General features: G+C 50.0%; 1 protein-coding gene across 2 annotated transcripts in view; it reads right to left on the bottom strand.

Annotated features, from left to right (window-relative positions):
• Positions 1 to 1110: 1110 nt before the first annotated feature.
• The window catches only part of ephb4b (eph receptor B4b), a 29884-nt gene continuing 14296 nt past the window's right edge, over positions 1111 to 16698 (bottom strand). The window contains exons 3-20 of one of the 2 annotated variants that reach the window (XM_041984718.1): positions 16498 to 16640; positions 16059 to 16422; positions 15827 to 15989; positions 13477 to 13632; positions 12791 to 12930; positions 10994 to 11198; positions 10615 to 10908; positions 10440 to 10536; positions 8754 to 8809; positions 8549 to 8662; positions 4848 to 5095; positions 4067 to 4213; positions 3918 to 3986; positions 3610 to 3659; positions 3408 to 3507; positions 3130 to 3323; positions 2742 to 2900; positions 1111 to 2623 (exon numbers count right to left, since the gene is read on the bottom strand). In XM_041984718.1, coding sequence (XP_041840652.1) covers positions 2518 to 2623; positions 2742 to 2900; positions 3130 to 3323; positions 3408 to 3507; positions 3610 to 3659; positions 3918 to 3986; positions 4067 to 4213; positions 4848 to 5095; positions 8549 to 8662; positions 8754 to 8809; positions 10440 to 10536; positions 10615 to 10908; positions 10994 to 11198; positions 12791 to 12930; positions 13477 to 13632; positions 15827 to 15989; positions 16059 to 16422; positions 16498 to 16640 — 2805 coding nt within the window. In that variant the 3' untranslated portion in view covers positions 1111 to 2517. Of the gene's footprint in view, positions 2624 to 2715; positions 2901 to 3129; positions 3324 to 3407; positions 3508 to 3609; positions 3660 to 3917; positions 3987 to 4066; positions 4214 to 4847; positions 5096 to 8548; positions 8663 to 8753; positions 8810 to 10439; positions 10537 to 10614; positions 10909 to 10993; positions 11199 to 12790; positions 12931 to 13476; positions 13633 to 15826; positions 15990 to 16058; positions 16423 to 16497; positions 16641 to 16698 lie in introns of both variants that reach the window. The other variant, XM_041984719.1, reaches the window with a different exon arrangement.

The following is a 16698-nucleotide window of genomic DNA, read 5'->3' as shown; positions in this document are numbered from 1 at the left end:
AAAACGAACATGTGGATTATGGTGTTTATGAGGAGGTCTGAGACCAGGAACTATTCAACCAGTCAGACACGTTCAGAGCTGCACCCTGAAAGTACCCGGTACTTTCTAAAAAAAAAAATTTAGTTCTATACCAGCGTAGCAGCCCAGGAATTCAGAAAGTCCCCAGCACACCACTGTTATTTTCATACACTACTTCAGAAAGTACTCAGTACTTCATTAAATTATGTACAAAATTAACAGCCCAGGAACTCAGAAAGTAGCCAGTACTTTCTAAAGAATTTTACTTAAGTTCTATGCAAATGTAGCAGCCCAGGATATCAGAAAATACAAGTACTTTATACTTGAGAAGGTATAAGAACTTCAGAAAGTACAAGGTACTTTCTGCCCAGGTATTTCAGAAAGTATACAGTGGTTTATTGCTATGTTCACATAGAACTTTAGAAAGTACAAAGAACTTTCTGAAGTACTAGTGCTTTCTGAAATATAGAGTACTGGTATGCTCTGACGTTATTATGTTCATACAGAACTTCAGAAAGTACCCGGTATTTCCCTACCCAGGTATTTCAGAAAGTATTTGAGTACTTAGTTCCACCATGTCGTCTGTCGCTCTGGACATCATTGAATACTTCCTGCAGTCCTCAGGCTGCTGACTCGTCGGCGTATGCCTCCTCCAGTAGGAAAAACCATCTCAAAGTATTACTTCTCGACTCAAGACGGTTTTAAAGGATAAATTATTCCTCAAGTTCTAGTTTTATAGTAGAAGCAAAAATACAGCTCAACAAAGAAAAGATGAAGTTTCCGTATTTGTGTACCAGCGTGAGGAGTGAGCAGCGTTCAGGTGCTGCTTCCTGTTAGAGAAGACCTCTGACCGACTCGCGACCCTCCACTTCCCCGCTAATGAGCTGCTGGCTGCTGGACAGACGAGTCTGGACAGGAAGAGCCCAGAACCGGCAGCAGGTTCCTGTTATTCCAGCCGGGTTCAGAGGCGGCGGAGCTGCTGTCGGCCACTTTACTAAACATTCATGGAGACAGACACCGAGACTGACCGACTTCAGATCTTTGATCCGGAACATCAGATCAGCTGAATCACCTCCACCTCAGAGTCAGAAACCCCAGAAACCTTTTTTATTTTCTTTACAAAAACAGTTTCCCCTGAAACGCAGGTTCAGTATAAAATCTCTTGCTTGGCTTAGAAACATGATCAAACATCAGGTAAAAAAGTGCGAAAATACAAAACCACCAACAGTTCTGCAGAATCTCTAGTGAAGTCCTGGACCCGGAGCAGGATTGGACTCCAACCCACCAGGTCAGGTGTTCATGTTCGAGACCTTTATACATCTTAGAGGTGGACTGTTGATCTGGTAGCGCGAATGTCAGGAGTCCCGTCATGTGACCGAAAACACTCTCAGTGTCCCAAGGACCTTAAAGAATCACAGTAATCCGGACCTTAAAGGCCTTAAAGATATTCTGGAAAGTTCTTGAAAGGTTAGTAGTGTTTTCTTGAATATTCCCAAAGATTCCGTCTAAAGGCACAGCAGTGTTTTCTGAGGCAGTTCCGGATTATTCCTCGTTGATCAGGAAGTGCAGGAAACAGAAACTTTACTGGAAGGTGTGGACAAGTCTGGACACAAACCCTGTCTGAACATCCTGATGTCCTTCAGGAAATATTCCCAACCTTACAGAGACTACCGAACGGTCATTTCGGAATTCCTGCAACAGTTACTCCAAAACTGAAACATCAGACACAATCACAAACACAATCAGATTAAATCCCAGAATATCCCAGACGGAGAACAGAGTTCTCCAGGGAATCGGACGCGTTACATGTGGTCCTTTCTGAAACGGGTCTCGGCAGTCATCGTGGCGGCAGTTTTACGGTCCGGACCATCGGCAGATCCTGGAACAGGTTCGTCCAAATAAAAACATGCCGATAGCTTTTTGCTTCAATAGAAAACAAATTCTGTGCTTGGTTCTGGTTTACACGAAGATCCTGTTGAGTTCAGGAGACCTGGTCACCCCAGTTGGGACCAAGAACCAAGCCCCGCCTCGCTTGTGGGCGGAGTTTATTAACAACAGAAGTGCCAGTGTTCAATCAGAGGGGTTAGAAATGATTTACCAACCAGGTAAAGGAAGTGGAGCTTTGGTTCCTAAGCAGTGGATTGGCTGATTCAATTTGGCAAAACGGAAGACAATGTCCTGATAATCGACCAATCAGGGAGCAGCTTCACAGTGATGGGTTGTTAACTTTGTTCTTGGCTCTGACTGGTTAAAAAAATACCCAGGTGGGCGGAGTCTAGTAGCACCTACTCATCCATTACTTAGTGTTTGACTTGTGAAGCAGTTTTAATGTCACAACTCTGCACTTTGATTGGTCTATCCACCAGGAGGCGGAGACTTTGGCTTCAAGGCTTTCCCATTGGTCAGACTGATGAGTTGAATCAGAGTGAAGAAGGCAAACTCGGTGTCATCCTGAGTGGTGTGGCTTTGGATACTGCGACAGGCTAGGGCTGTGATTGGTCAGTAGAGCAGGGTGGGCGGGGTTTTGTGTATCCTCAGTGTCTGGATGGAGGACAGGATTTTCTTCTGGTGGCCTGCGAGGGTCACGCCCACTCTGAGCAGGTCTCTATGGAAACAGACATAAAGAAACGCTTAGTCATTGGTTTGTGGATGTTCTCAGTGACTCGCTGATAGAAATACTGAATATTAACGAGTGACCTTGCTCATATAAACATGTTTCTTACTCCGTGTTGAGCTGTGAGACGATGTCCAGGCTGGTGAATCCGGCCTGCAGGAAGCTCTGCTCGTATCGCTCCATCTTTATGGCTCGGAGCCACTCGGAGACAGATCCACAGGCCGAGAGAGGAGGTGGGACTCGCTGGTTCAGCAGGGGCTGGGACGGGCTGAGACACAAAAGAGTTGAAATGTGTTTGTTAGCATCGGGTTGTTGTTTAAACCAGCAAATCTTAAACGGGTCTGGCTGGGATCAAACAGCCCAGGTCCGAGTCCAGGTCTGTGTTCATCTCTGAATCCCAGTCTGGGTCCAGGTCTGAGTCTAGGTCCTAGGTCAGGTAGGTCCTGACCCCTACCTGCAGCATGACCCCTTCCAGCCCCCAACGACCCCAGCCTCACCTCGGAGCATCTGGATGCGTCACTTTCAGAGAGGCGGGATTTCGGATCAGCCGGTCCAGCGCCGCCACCACGTCACAGAACCTGGGCCGGTTTCCTCGCTCCTTCTGCCAGCAGTCCAGCATGAGTGCGTGCAGAGAGGCGGGACAGTCGGGTGGCGGCGGCAGCCGATAGTCCTGCTCGATGGCGTTGATCACCTGATGGGGAGAAGAGGCGGAAACCGACTGGTTATCAGCAGTTTTCATGTTCTGGTCTGGTTCTGGTTCTGGTTTTAATCTTACGTCCTGGTTGCTCATGTCCCAGTATGGTCGCTCTCCGTATGACATCACCTCCCACATGACGATGCCGTAACTCCACGCATCGCTGGCCGACGTGAACTTCCTGCAGTCGGTTAGCAGATTAGAAACAACAACAGCAGCAGTGAAGATGTGTTTCAGGACCTGTACTTCCTGTGATCCTGCAACCTGCAGTACTGACGCTCACCTGTAGGCGATGGCTTCAGGGGCCGTCCAGCGGATGGGAATTTTCCCTCCCTGAGAAACCAGAGTCAGACACACAAGTTTGTTCAGCCAAACCGGAAAACTGAAACTTTTATACAGAACTTAAAAACAACCGAGGCCCGAGAACAGAACCCTGAGGGACGCCACCAGAATGACAGCTGGAGGAAACCTCCTGGTCGAATCCAACTCATGCTGGTAGTTTTAATTAACAACAGTTCAGGATCGTCATCATCAGACAGAATTCCTTCTTTACGGAGACTCGGCATTCCCGCTGGGTCTGAGGTGACTCACCAGAGAGCTGGTGTACGTTGGGTCAGACGAGTTCTCCGTCAGGAACCGGCTCAGACCAAAATCTGACACCTGAAAGACAGAAAACCACCAGAGGTTAGCGTCAGTCTAACAGGACATGGTGGACAGATGGACGGAAAGTTGGGTCTCACCTTACAGACCAGGTTGGAGTTAACCAGGATGTTCCGAGCTGCCAGGTCTCTGTGGACGAAGCTCATGTCCGACAGATACTTCATCCCCGCGGCGATGCCACGCAGCATCCCCACCAGCTGGATGGTGGTGAACTGTCCATCATTCATCTGCAGGAGGACAGGAAGACAGGTGGACAGTCAGACAGGTGGACAGGGAGACAGGTAACAAGTGAACAGTCAGACAGGTGGACAGGTAGACAGGTAACAAATGGACAGTCAGACAGGTGGACAGGTAGACAGGTAACAAGTGGACAGTCAGACAGGAGGACAGGAAGACAGGCGTACAGTCAGATAGGTGGACAGGAAGACAGGTAACAAGTGGACAGGCAGACAGGAGGACAGGAAGACAGGCGTACAGTCAGATAGGTGGACAGGAAGACAGGTAACAAGTGGACAGGCAGAAGGGTGGACAGTCAGACAGGTGGACAGGTAACAAGTGGACAGGTAGACGGGTGGACAGTCAGACAGGTGGACAGGTAGACATGTGGACAGCTACACAGATAACAAATGGACAGTCAGACAGGTGGACAGGTAGACAGGTGGACAGCTACACAGATAACAAATGGACAGTCAGACAGGTGGACAGGTAGACAGGTGGACAGCTACACAGATAACAAGTGGACAGGTAGACGGGTGGACAGGTAACAAGTGGACAGGTAGACGGGTGGACAGGTAACAAGTGGACAGGTAGACGGGTGGACAGGCGTAGACATGGTCCAGCAGCCGTGTCCTCCGTCCTCACCCTGAGGAAGCTGTCCAACGCTCCGTTCTCCATGAACTCGGTGAGGATCATGACGGGACAGGAAGTGGTGATGACGCCCTCCAGGTGGATGATGTTGGGGTGCTGGAACTGACCCATGATGGACGCCTCCGACAGGAAGTCCCGCCTCTGTTTCTCCGTGTAGCCGCCTTTCAGCGTCTTGATGGCCACGTAGTTCTCCTTCCTGCCCGGGATCCTCAGACGACCGCGGCACACCTCACCAAACTCACCTGGACAGGTACACAGCAGAACATGTAAAGGACACAACTGGTCCAACTCAGGTCATCGTCTTTAGAAAATACACCTGTCCAAATTAACCAAGTGAGCCAGAAGCTGGATCTAGGATCTGGAAATAGGATCTAAAGTACGGAAACCCACCTCACACACCTGGACAGGTGTGTGACCAGGTGAGTTTTCCTGTTATTGCAAGTTCCCGGTGGCTTAGTGTCCTTAGTGGTCATTTTAACAAATCATTCAACAATCAACAGTCACACACCTGGTCAGATCCACCTGGACAAACTCACCTGTCCAGGTGTACCAGTCAGTTTCATTAACAGAGACAAAATCTGGTTTCTGTGGCAACGTCTTAAAGTTCAAACAGCATCCGGTCGCTCACAAAAAACCCAGAGTTTCACACAAGTTCTGGAGGATGATGGACCAGAACAGAGCGGGTTCGAGGCCCAGCTGATGATGCTGGTGGAGGTTTGTGGAAGCTGGTGGAGGTTAATGGATGTTGGTGGAGGTTAATGGAAGCTGGTGGAGGTTAATGGAAGCTGGTGGAGGTTTATGGATGCTGGTGGAGGTTTGTGGATGCTGGTGGAGGTTTATGGATGCTGGTGGAGGTTTATGGAAGCTGGTGGAGGTTTATGGATGTTGGTGGAGGTTTATGGACGTTTATGGAAGCTGGTGGAGGTTTATGGATGCTGGTGGACGATTATGGATGTTGGTGGAGGTTTATGGATGTTGGTGGAGGTTTATGGATGCTGGTGGAGGTTTATGGAAGCTGGTGGAGGTTTGTGGATGTTGGTGGACGTTTATGGATGCTGGTGGAGGTTTATGGACGTTTATGGAAGCTGGTGGAGGTTTATGGATGCTGGTGGAGGTTTGTGGATGCTGGTGGAGGTTTATGGATGCTGGTGGAGGTTAATGGAAGTTGGTGGAGGTTTATGGAAGCTAGTGGAGGTTTATGGATGCTGGTGGAGGTTAATGGAAGCTGGTGGAGGTTTATGGATGCTGGTGGAGGTTTGTGGATGCTGGTGGAGGTTTGTGGATGCTGGTGGAGGTTTATGGATGCTGGTGGAGGTTTATGGAAGCTGGTGGAGGTTTATGGATGCTGGTGGAGGTTTATGGATGTTGGTGGAGGTTTATGGATGTTTATGGAAGCTGGTGGAGGTTTGTGGATGCTGGTGGAGGTTTATGGATGTTGGTGGAGGTTTATGGACGTTTATGGAAGCTGGTGGAGGTTTATGGATGCTGGTGGAGGTTTATGGATGCTGGTGGAGGTTTATGGAAGCTGGTGGAGGTTTATGGATGCTGGTGGAGGTTTATGGATGCTGGTGGAGGTTTATGGATGCTGGTGGAGGTTTATGGAAGCTGGTGGAGGTTTATGGATGCTGGTGGAGGTTTATGGATGTTGGTGGAGGTTTATGGACGTTTATGGAAGCTGGTGGAGGTTTGTGGATGCTGGTGGAGGTTTATGGATGTTGGTGGAGGTTTATGGACGTTTATGGAAGCTGGTGGAGGTTTGTGGATGCTGGTGGAGGTTTATGGATGCTGGTGGAGGTTTATGGAAGCTGGTGGAGGTTTATGGATGCTGGTGGAGGTTTATGGACGTTTATGGAAGCTGGTGGAGGTTTGTGGATGCTGGTGGAGGTTTATGGATGCTGGTGGAGGTTTATGGAAGCTGGTGGAGGTTTATGGAAGCTGGTGGAGGTTTATGGATGCTGGTGGAGGTTTATGGATGTTGGTGGAGGTTTATGGACGTTTATGGAAGCTGGTGGAGGTTTGTGGATGCTGGTGGAGGTTTATGGATGCTGGTGGAGGTTTATGGAAGCTGGTGGAGGTTTATGGAAGCTGGTGGAGGTTTATGGATGCTGGTGGAGGTTTATGGATGTTGGTGGAGGTTTATGGACGTTTATGGAAGCTGGTGGAGGTTTGTGGATGCTGGTGGAGGTTTATGGATGCTGGTGGAGGTTTATGGAAGCTGGTGGAGGTTTGTGGATGCTGGTGGAGGTTTATGGACGTTTATGGAAGCTGGTGGAGGTTTATGGATGCTGGTGGAGGTTTATGGATGCTGGTGGAGGTTTATGGATGCTGGTGGAGGTATATGGATGCTGGTGGAGGTTTATGGAAGCTGGTGGAGGTTTGTGGATGTGGACGGACAAGAGCAGTCCGGGTTCGTGGGGCCGCTTTCAGGCAGCTACAGGAACAGGGTGAACCTCCTGCAGTCCTGGAAATGAGCCTCAGACGCTCCTGAAGCCTCCAGCAGATCTAATCAGCTCCTCTAACCAGAGGCAGCTTGCTGGGTTCTTTAAAGGAGAACAAACATCAGGACCCTGACCGACGCCACCGCCGCGCAGAGCGCCTAACGAGGTCACACGGTCTGCAGAAAACAGCCAATCACAGCGAGGCCAGAACCGGCTCGGTGCGCCGCTTTAATGTCCCGACCTGGAGGAGAGGTGTCACGTTCCTTCAGAGCTCATTAGCACATACCGACACGTCAGCACCTCACGCACACACGTGCAGCCTGCCAGCTGCTGGTGGAGGCTTCACACTCTGGTTGCCATGGAAACGGGTATCCAGTTACGTCCCAGTAGTGGAGCAGTGCTGTTACAGTAGCCCAGCACACACTCAGACACACACAGCTCATGTTTACTTTTAATAACACAGGATTCATGCTGGATGTTTGCTCAGCGCCGGCGCGGCGATGGGAAAGTTCCCGTCCGGTTCCCGCGGGTCAAAAGTTCCCGCAGACACGGCTAAATGAAAAACCGCTTTCACACCAGAACACCACTTACCAAGCTCAGAACCAGATCACGTCCAAGGTCTGCTCATGTTCCCTGAAACATCCTGAACCACGTTTCTTACAGAATTCAGCATGAACCGGACTGGGACGGGGTCATCGGTCGCTACGGCAACGACTCGACTTCAAACGATGATCCGGATCTTCTGTCAGGTACCAAGAAAAGTCTGATCTAATCAAAAACTAGAAAATAATCCTGATGTTCCACCAATCATTACCAGAAAAACTCCGTAAATCTGACTTCCAAAGATTCCTGTCAGTTCATGAACAGACGGAGTTCCTGCTCAAACAGGACCACCAAAAAGTTCCACGCTCCACAAGGAGTTCTGCAATAGTTCCTCAGAAGGTTCCCGGTAAAAGGTTTCCAGGGAAAGGCTTCTCAAAATATTCCTGAACATGTTCTAAATGTTTCTGTAGAATAAAGTTTAATGTTCATAAAAGTTCTTTAAAAGGTTCCTGGGTTCTTTTTAAGTATAAACAAAGATGATTCTAAAATAGATTTTTGTGCTTTACAGTTACTAAAAAAACAACCATTACATTAATTGTCTCAGCATCATCTGCTTTTATAAAAGTTATCAAAGCATCCTGCATAGTTCCCAGAGCCGAAACAAGTGTGGGGAACTAAAAGCTGGAACCTGACAGGTGGAAACGTGGCATTTACCTGCTCCAATCACTTCCTCTATCTTTACAAAGGAGGCGTCGATCTCTTTGGCGAACTCCCTCACTGCCTCGTTGGGGTCCTCATAAGTAAACGGGTCGATGTACACTTTCATCGCTATGACGACAACATCATCATCATCATCATCAGTCAGGTGACACAGAAAAAAAAAACAAACTAATCCAGTCTGTGATTAACTGAGACTCACTCTGTCCCATCTGGTAGTGTCCAGCCTTGTCATGGACGTCTGGACGCCTCCTCCTGCTGATGGACAGAAGACAGATGGATAAACAGACAGGGAGAGGGACGGACAGAAGAATGGACAGACGGACGGACGGACAGAGGTAAGGACGGATGGACAGAGGGACGGACAGAAGAACAGAGGGACAGACTGACAGACAGAGGGATGGACTGAGGAAAAAATGGATGGATGGATGGACAGAGGGAGAGACGGATGGACAGAGGAACGGATGGATGGACGGACTGATGGACAGAGGGACGGACTGACGGACAGAGGGAGAGACGGATGGACAGAGGGACAGACTGATGGACAGAGGGAGAGACGGATGGACAGAGGGACGGATGGATGGACGGACTGATGGACAGAGGGACGGACTGACGGACAGAGGGAGAGACGGATGGACAGAGGGATGGATGGATGGACAGAGGGATGGACGGATGGACAGAGGGAGAGACGGATGGACAGAGGGAGAGACGGATGGACAGAGGGACGGATGGATGGACGGACTGATGGACAGAGGGACGGACTGACGGACAGAGGTAGAGACGGATGGACAGAGGGACAGACTGATGGACAGAGGGAGAGACGGATGGACAGAGGGATGGATGGATGGACAGAGGGATGGACGGATGGACAGAGGGAGAGACGGATGGACAGAGGGAGAGACGGATGGACAGAGGGACGGATGGATGGACGGACTGATGGACAGAGGGACGGACTGACGGACAGAGGTAGAGACGGATGGACAGAGGGACAGACTGATGGACAGAGGGAGAGACGGATGGACAGAGGGATGGATGGATGGACAGAGGGATGGACGGATGGACAGAGGGATGGATGGATGGACAGAGGGATGGATGGATGGACAGAGGGAGAGACGGATGGACAGAGGGACGGATGGATGGACGGACTGATGGACAGAGGGACGGACTGACGGACTGATGGACAGAGGGATGGATGGACAGAGGGATGGATGGATGGACAGAGGGAGAGACGGATGGACAGAGGGATGGACTGATGGACAGAGGGAGAGACGGATGGACAGAGGAATGGATGGACAGAGGGATGGACGGATGGACAGAGGAATGGATGGATGGACAGAGGGACGGACTGATGGACAGAGGAATGGATGGACAGAGGGACGGACTGATGGACAGAGGAATGGATGGACAGATGGACAGAGGAATGGATGGACAGAGGGACGGACTGATGGACAGAGGAATGGATGGACAGAGGGACGGACAGATGGACAGAGGAATGGATGGACAGATGGACAGAGGAATGGATGGACAGAGGGACGGACTGATGGACAGAGGAATGGATGGACAGAGGGACGGACTGATGGACAGAGGAATGGATGGACAGAGGGACGGACTGATGGACAGAGGGATGGATGGACAGAGGGACGTGTCTGCAGGATTCTTGCTTGCTCAGGAGGAACGTCCGTCTCAGGAATGTGACTCTCCGGGTTTATCTCCTCATCTCAGTGTCGAGTTTCTGTCTTTACATGGTCGCCGTGTCCCACCCTGCTGTGTGTGTGTGTGTGTGTGAGTGTGTGTGTGTGCGTGAACTGGAGGTCAGCGTGTCCATTGTTCTGCTGATGGGAGCAGGGAGGGAGCATCCTGAACACATGAATAGATCTCTTTCTCTTACCGGTAGCAGAGAGCTGCAGCTGTCGCCGCGGCGACCAGGATCAGGATCCCCATGGAGACCAGGACTGCGGTCAGAACCAGCTGGGACCGGCCCCCGCCTGCCATGACACACACACACAAACATGAACACGAAGCGGACAGTGCGGTCGCTGGGCGGTGGAGGCGTGGACTCGTACCGTCGGGCAGCGTGCTGAAGCTGCTCGCCCCGCTGAACGACCCGTAACCCGCCTGGGAACGCCCCCGGACCTGGACCTGATACTGCGCCGCCCGCTGCAGCCCCGTCAGCACCACAGAAGAAGACTTGCTGGACACGTACTGCCACTGGCCCGCCTCCTCGCCCTCATGGCGGCTGTAGCGGAGCTGGTAGTCCAGGATCTGGTGCTGGTTCTGAGGAACCGGGACGTTCCAGACCAGAGACAGGCTGTTCTCTGAGGCCGCCACCCTCCTCAGACCAGAAACTGGAGGAGGAACTGGACACAGATCCACAATCAATCACCGATCAGTCACAGATCAACACACTGAAGCCACTGAGACCAATGTGGTCTGTGTGGGTACCGTCTCTGCTGGTGGTGACGTTGACTCTGACGGAGGCTGGCTCTGATTGGCTGACGGCAGAGACGCCGTTCACAGATTGGATGGTGAACATGTATCTGGTTTGTGGGCGGAGTCCCCAGATGATGACGCGACGCTGAGTCAGCCCGAACTGGGCCGGCCGGTACAGAACACTGTCGTCACACGGGGAACAGGAACTGACCAATCCCTGAGGAGCAGGAGGAAGGAGGCGGAGTCAGAGGAGAGGAGGGCTGTAGAACCTGAGCTGCTGGTTCTCGGTCTGGTCTGGTGGTCCTGGGGCCTGTACTACGAAGCGGGTTAACATGCCCCGGGTGTCTTACCTGGTTACCCAGACACTCAGGATCTGGATTAGTTGTAGTAGCTGGTTTTAAACTCGGTAACTCCACCCAGCGTTTTCCAGTTAAGATTGGTGGGGGTTCACATAAAAGGGTGGTGTTTGGAGGTTCTGACCAATCACAAACATGGACGAACCTGCAGAGCCGTGTTTTACCGTGGAGGAGCAGATTCTTCTTCTTTAACATGAAATTCAGGCTGAAAACAACACGGCTGCTGCAGCAAAAGCAGGAAGGAATGCTGGCAGGAAATCCCGACTCCGTTAACGCGTACGTTCGTCACATTTTAATTAATGATCCATATTAATTAATGATCCATATTAATTAATGATCCATATTAATTAATGGGACAATATAAACGGACAGCACTCAGATCCCTGTATTACAGCACCAACATTCCTGGGAATGCTTCATTTACGTCATATTTCTTTAAAGGATCCCATGTGACGTGTTATATGTTGGAGTATCAGTTCCTCCACCATGAAGGTACGGATACTCGTAAGGTCCATAACTCAATGCTTCTGTCCTTCTGTGTGAAACAGAATTATCTCGATCATTAACCTCCATGTCAGAAGCAAGTAAAGAAGAAATAAAAACATCATTCAGAGCGGTCGGTGGCCAGGCTTCATCACTGTACCTGCTCTTCTAAAAATGGGCGGGCCATGTTTCATGAGATCTGATTGGTCGGGAGGTGGAGCTTTTCTACTCGCTTATTCTCGTATCCAGAACATAAGCTGCTCTGGAGCCGGTTACCCAGCAGAAAACCCCGAGTTAACCCTGAAGTTACCCTGATCCAGCTTCGTAGTACAGGCCTCTGGTCTGTCTGACACGGTCTGGTTTAATCTGGTCTGGTCTCTACTGGTCTGCTGTTAGACCTGGTCTGATCTGGTCAGACCTGGTGGTGTTTGGTCAGTCCTGGTCTGTCTGACGCGGCTTGGTCTACTTTAGTCTGGTCAGACCTGGTGGTGTTTGGTCAGACCTGGTCTGTCTGACGCGGCTTGGTCTACTTTAGTCTGGTCAGACCTGGTGGTGTTTGGTCAGACCTGGTCTGTCTGACGCGGCCTGGTCTACTTTCGTCTGGTCAGACCTGGTGGTGTTTGGTCAGTCCTGGTCTGTCTGACGCGGCTTGGTCTACTTTAGTCTGGTCAGACCTGGTGGTGTTTGGTCAGACCTGGTCTGTCTGACGCGGCTTGGTCTACTTTAGTCTGGTCAGACCTGGTGGTGTTTGGTCAGACCTGGTCTGTCTGACGCGGCTTGGTCTACTTTAGTCTGGTCAGACCTGGTGGTGTTTGGTCAGACCTGGTCTGTCTGACGCGGCCTGGTCTACTTTCGTCTGGTCAGACCTGGTGGTGTTTGGTCAGTCCTGGTCTGTCTGACGCGGCTTGGTCTACTTTAGTCTGGTCAGACCTGGTGGTGTTTGGTCAGTCCTGGTCTGGTCCGAGCCTACCTTGGGGGGTCCACAGATGGAGCAGAGGACCCGGTAGCTGAGGTCGGCCCGTCCTCCTCGGTCCAGCGGCTCGCTCCACTCCAGAGTCACCGTGGTGTCGTTGAGCTGGCTCACCAGGAGGCGGGGGGCCGACGGGGGACCTGGGGGGTCAGAGGTCAGGCTCTGGTGAACATCAGGACATTTTTCCCTGAGCGCTGCCTGTCAGGCAGCTGGATGTTTTCCTCTATAATGACTTACTCGGAGAGATAAAACTCTTCCTCACAAACATCCACCAAACCTGAAGTGTGTGCGGTCTGAGGCCGCATGACCTTCCACACACACTAAGGAGTAATGGGCCTATTAATTAGCCCTAATTGCTGTTGCCTGGGGTGATGCAGTTAAAGGGGCGGAGCCGAGGTACTTAGAGAGCTGTTGGCTAACACAACGCAGCAGGAATGTGTGTGTGTGTGTGTGAGCTTCTTAAAGGGCCAGTTCGCCCATTTTCACATGGTTCTCAGTTTACATCCTAACAGAAAGAAAACGAATGACCTCAGGCTGAAGCTCTGATGAACGACACCAGCCAGCTGCATTGTGGGAAATATCCTGTTTCTGGAAACATGATCCCGAATAGAAAAAAAGAAAGAAAACAGAAGAAATGAAAGAATAGGCGATGAAAAGAAAACAGAAATGAAAGGGATGAATCTTACGTGTACAGGCAGTGTGCAGCGGGTCCGAGTCTGCCCGATCATAACCGGGGAGACACGGGCAGTAGGCGGAGCCTGGGATTCGCGTGTTGCTTTTGGTGGGACACGGGATGCAGCTGCCATGTCCTGATTCGACTTTAAAGTAACCCGCCCGACAGGCTGTAAGAGAAAAAACCCGTAGCTTTAGAATTAGAAGGAGTAGCATTAGCAGAGTTAGCTTCAGCATTAGCAATGTTAGATTTAGCATTAACAGGGTTAGCTTTAGTATTAGTAGTTAGGTTTAGCATTAGCAGGGAAAGATTTACCATTAACAGGGTTAGCTTTAGTATTAGTAGTTAATTTTAGCATTAGCAGGGAAAGATTTACCATTACAAGGGTTAGCTTTAGTATTAGTAGTTAATTTTAGCATTAGCAGGGAAAGATTTACCATTACCAGGGTTAGCTTTAGTATTAGTAGTTAATTTTAGCATTAGCAGGGACAGATTTACCATTACCAGGGTTAGCTTTAGTATTAGTAGTTAATTTTAGCATTAGCAGGGACAGATTTACCATTACCAGGGTTAGCTTTAGTATTAGTAGTTAATTTTAGCATTAGCAGGGAAAGATTTACCATTACCAGGGTTAGCTTTAGAGTTAGTTTTATCATTAGATTTAGCATTAGCAGGGATAGCTTAGCATTAGCATGATTAACATTAGCCTGGTTAGATTTAGCATTAGCAGGACTAGCTTTAGTAGATTTATATTTACCATTAGCAGGACTGGCTTTATTATTAGTACAGTGAGCTTTAACATTAACAGTTAGCTTTAGCATTAGCAATGTTAACTTTAGCATTAATAGGGTTTCCTTGAGCATTACTAGAGTTCGTTGTAGAGTTAGCAAGACTACCATTAGCATGTTAGATTTAGTATTAGCAGCAATAGCTGTAGAATTAGTAGAGTTAGCTTTAGCATTTACTCAGCTAGCTTTAAGCAAAAAAAAAAAAAGAGTTAGCTTTCGCATTAGCAGGGCGAGCTTTTAGCATTTGTAGAGTTAGCTATAGCATTAGCAGGGCGAGCTTTTAGCATTAGTAGAGTTAGCTATAGCATTAGCAGGGTTAGTTTTAGTATCATTATCAATAACAACAAAGGTCATTTTGAAACATTAGCTTCTAAAAACTAAATGCGCCCCAGCACATAAAGATTAATCCACCGTATAAAATAGTTCCCAACAATTTCAACTGCTTCATTTTTAAAGTTCGCATTAAAAGTTATTTTTATTTATTTTACTTGCATTAACATAATACAAATAATATGTCATTAAAAATTCCAGACGAGGGCCTGAAAACAATAAGAACAGATTTATAGAGATTTATTCCTGAATAAAAAACAAACTCTTTTTTTCTATTTTTATTGGGTTTCAAAGATAAATACAACGGCCACGTCAGAGACTTAAAAATAGATATATTAGACTTTGCAGGGAAAAGAAGAGATAAAAATAGAAAAATGTCGTTGACGTAAAGTCAGACAATTTGAACTCAATAAAATACGAAAACATTCACAACGTAAAACAATAATTAAGAAGAAAAGAATTAATATGAATTATAGTGAGCTCAGTGAGGATGAGGAAGATCACATGGGGATGAAGAAGGAGTCCGGCCTCAGCGACACAATGACAGACAGGAAGTGACCTTGGCTTGGGCAGGATGTGGAAAGTGCTGCTGTGATGTCACAACCGGCCTCCCTGCCAGCAGAAGTTGACCTCTGACCTCTGGGCAGCAGCAGAGGCGACCAGCCGCCGCTGCAGCACTTCCTGCTCGCAGTCAGCTGACCTCTGACCTCCGGAGAAAAACAGGAAGTGTCTGCGACCTCCGCCGACCTCGCTGCCCCTTCATCCAGAGCGCCATCAGAGGAGTTACCACGGCAACCAAGGAGGTCACATGCTCTGTGTTTGGGTTCAGAGTCCACGCCATGCAGATCATCCTTCTTCTTCTCCTGTTTACATGCTGCCGACTTCGTGTTTACAGAACAGAATCCATGTTTTATTTTAGTGCTCAGATAAAAATGAATAAATAAAAAGTGTTTCAGATCCAGAGACCAGTCAGACCTGCACCAAGGACCCAGGACCGGGTTCTCTGATCGAGACGGTCCCACGTTTTAATAAATAATTTTAACTGCTGTTTCTGGAACGTCAGACCAAAGAAAGAAGAAGAAGAACCGTGTTTTCTGATGTAAACCAACGCCGCCGCTTCGTATCTATCTTCTCACACGGAATCCAGTTCGTAGGAGATCTGGATCCATGTCTTTATATCATACCGAGCAGGTCCGGATCCGGGTCTAGACCCATCCTGTCCCCCCGACCCCCTTGCAGTCTCACCTCGACATTGAACGTCGGTCTCTCCCGCCTCGTAACCGGGGCGACAGGCGCAGCTGGATGTGGGCTGCCCCACCCACTGACCGTCCTGACCGCAGAGCATGCTGGGAGGCTGCGAGTGCTCGCCCGGCGGGGTGACGGCGTTCTCCACACACACGCCCTGAGCCTGAAACACACACACATTAGAAAGTGATGTCTTTAACTTCCTGTTGCTGCCTGCCGTTTCCATGGTTACCTGCTCCACCAGGGAGTGGGGGATGGTCTCGGGGAAGGACGCGAAGGCGCGGCGCAGCGGCGGACACTTCCTGTAGAAGACGCGTACGGACAGCAGCGCCATGCAGGCGCCCTGGCTCTGGAAGGCCAGGTAAAGCCCCGCCCCCCGCTGCACCTCCAGCGGCTGCAGCTTCACGTTGGAGCGCCGCTCGCCTTCCCGCCGCAGCAGGTGGTCGGCGGCGATGGTGGCCACCTTGGTGTAGGGGTTCTCCATCCAGGCGGGGTGGGTGGGCGTGGCCTCGTCGCTGTCGGACTGGTAGTAGTACAGGTTGAAGGTCTCCTTACAGTGGCGCTGGTTCAGAGGTGAACACTCCATCATGGTGAACCTGCAGCACACGTGACATCATCAGAACTCCGCCTCCTCACCTGGACCGACCTTAACTGGGACCAGATCCACCAACCGGATCTCCACGTAGACCTTGGTGGCCCCCCGCCGCGGGATCCAACGTGTCCTCAGCCAGTAGGAGGACGGACTGTTGGGGGTGCAGATCTGGAAGGTCCGCACGCTGTTGGACTCGTCGTCGAAGCCGCTGACTTCCTCCCACTGAGGACAGACACGGTTATTGATCAGGATCAGTCAGGGCGATCGGCAGAGACGGACA

The sequence above is a fragment of the Melanotaenia boesemani genome, chromosome 5 (assembly GCF_017639745.1).
Source record: "Melanotaenia boesemani isolate fMelBoe1 chromosome 5, fMelBoe1.pri, whole genome shotgun sequence".
NCBI lineage: Eukaryota > Metazoa > Chordata > Actinopteri > Atheriniformes > Melanotaeniidae > Melanotaenia > Melanotaenia boesemani.
This window is presented reverse-complemented; position numbering and strand designations above follow the sequence as displayed.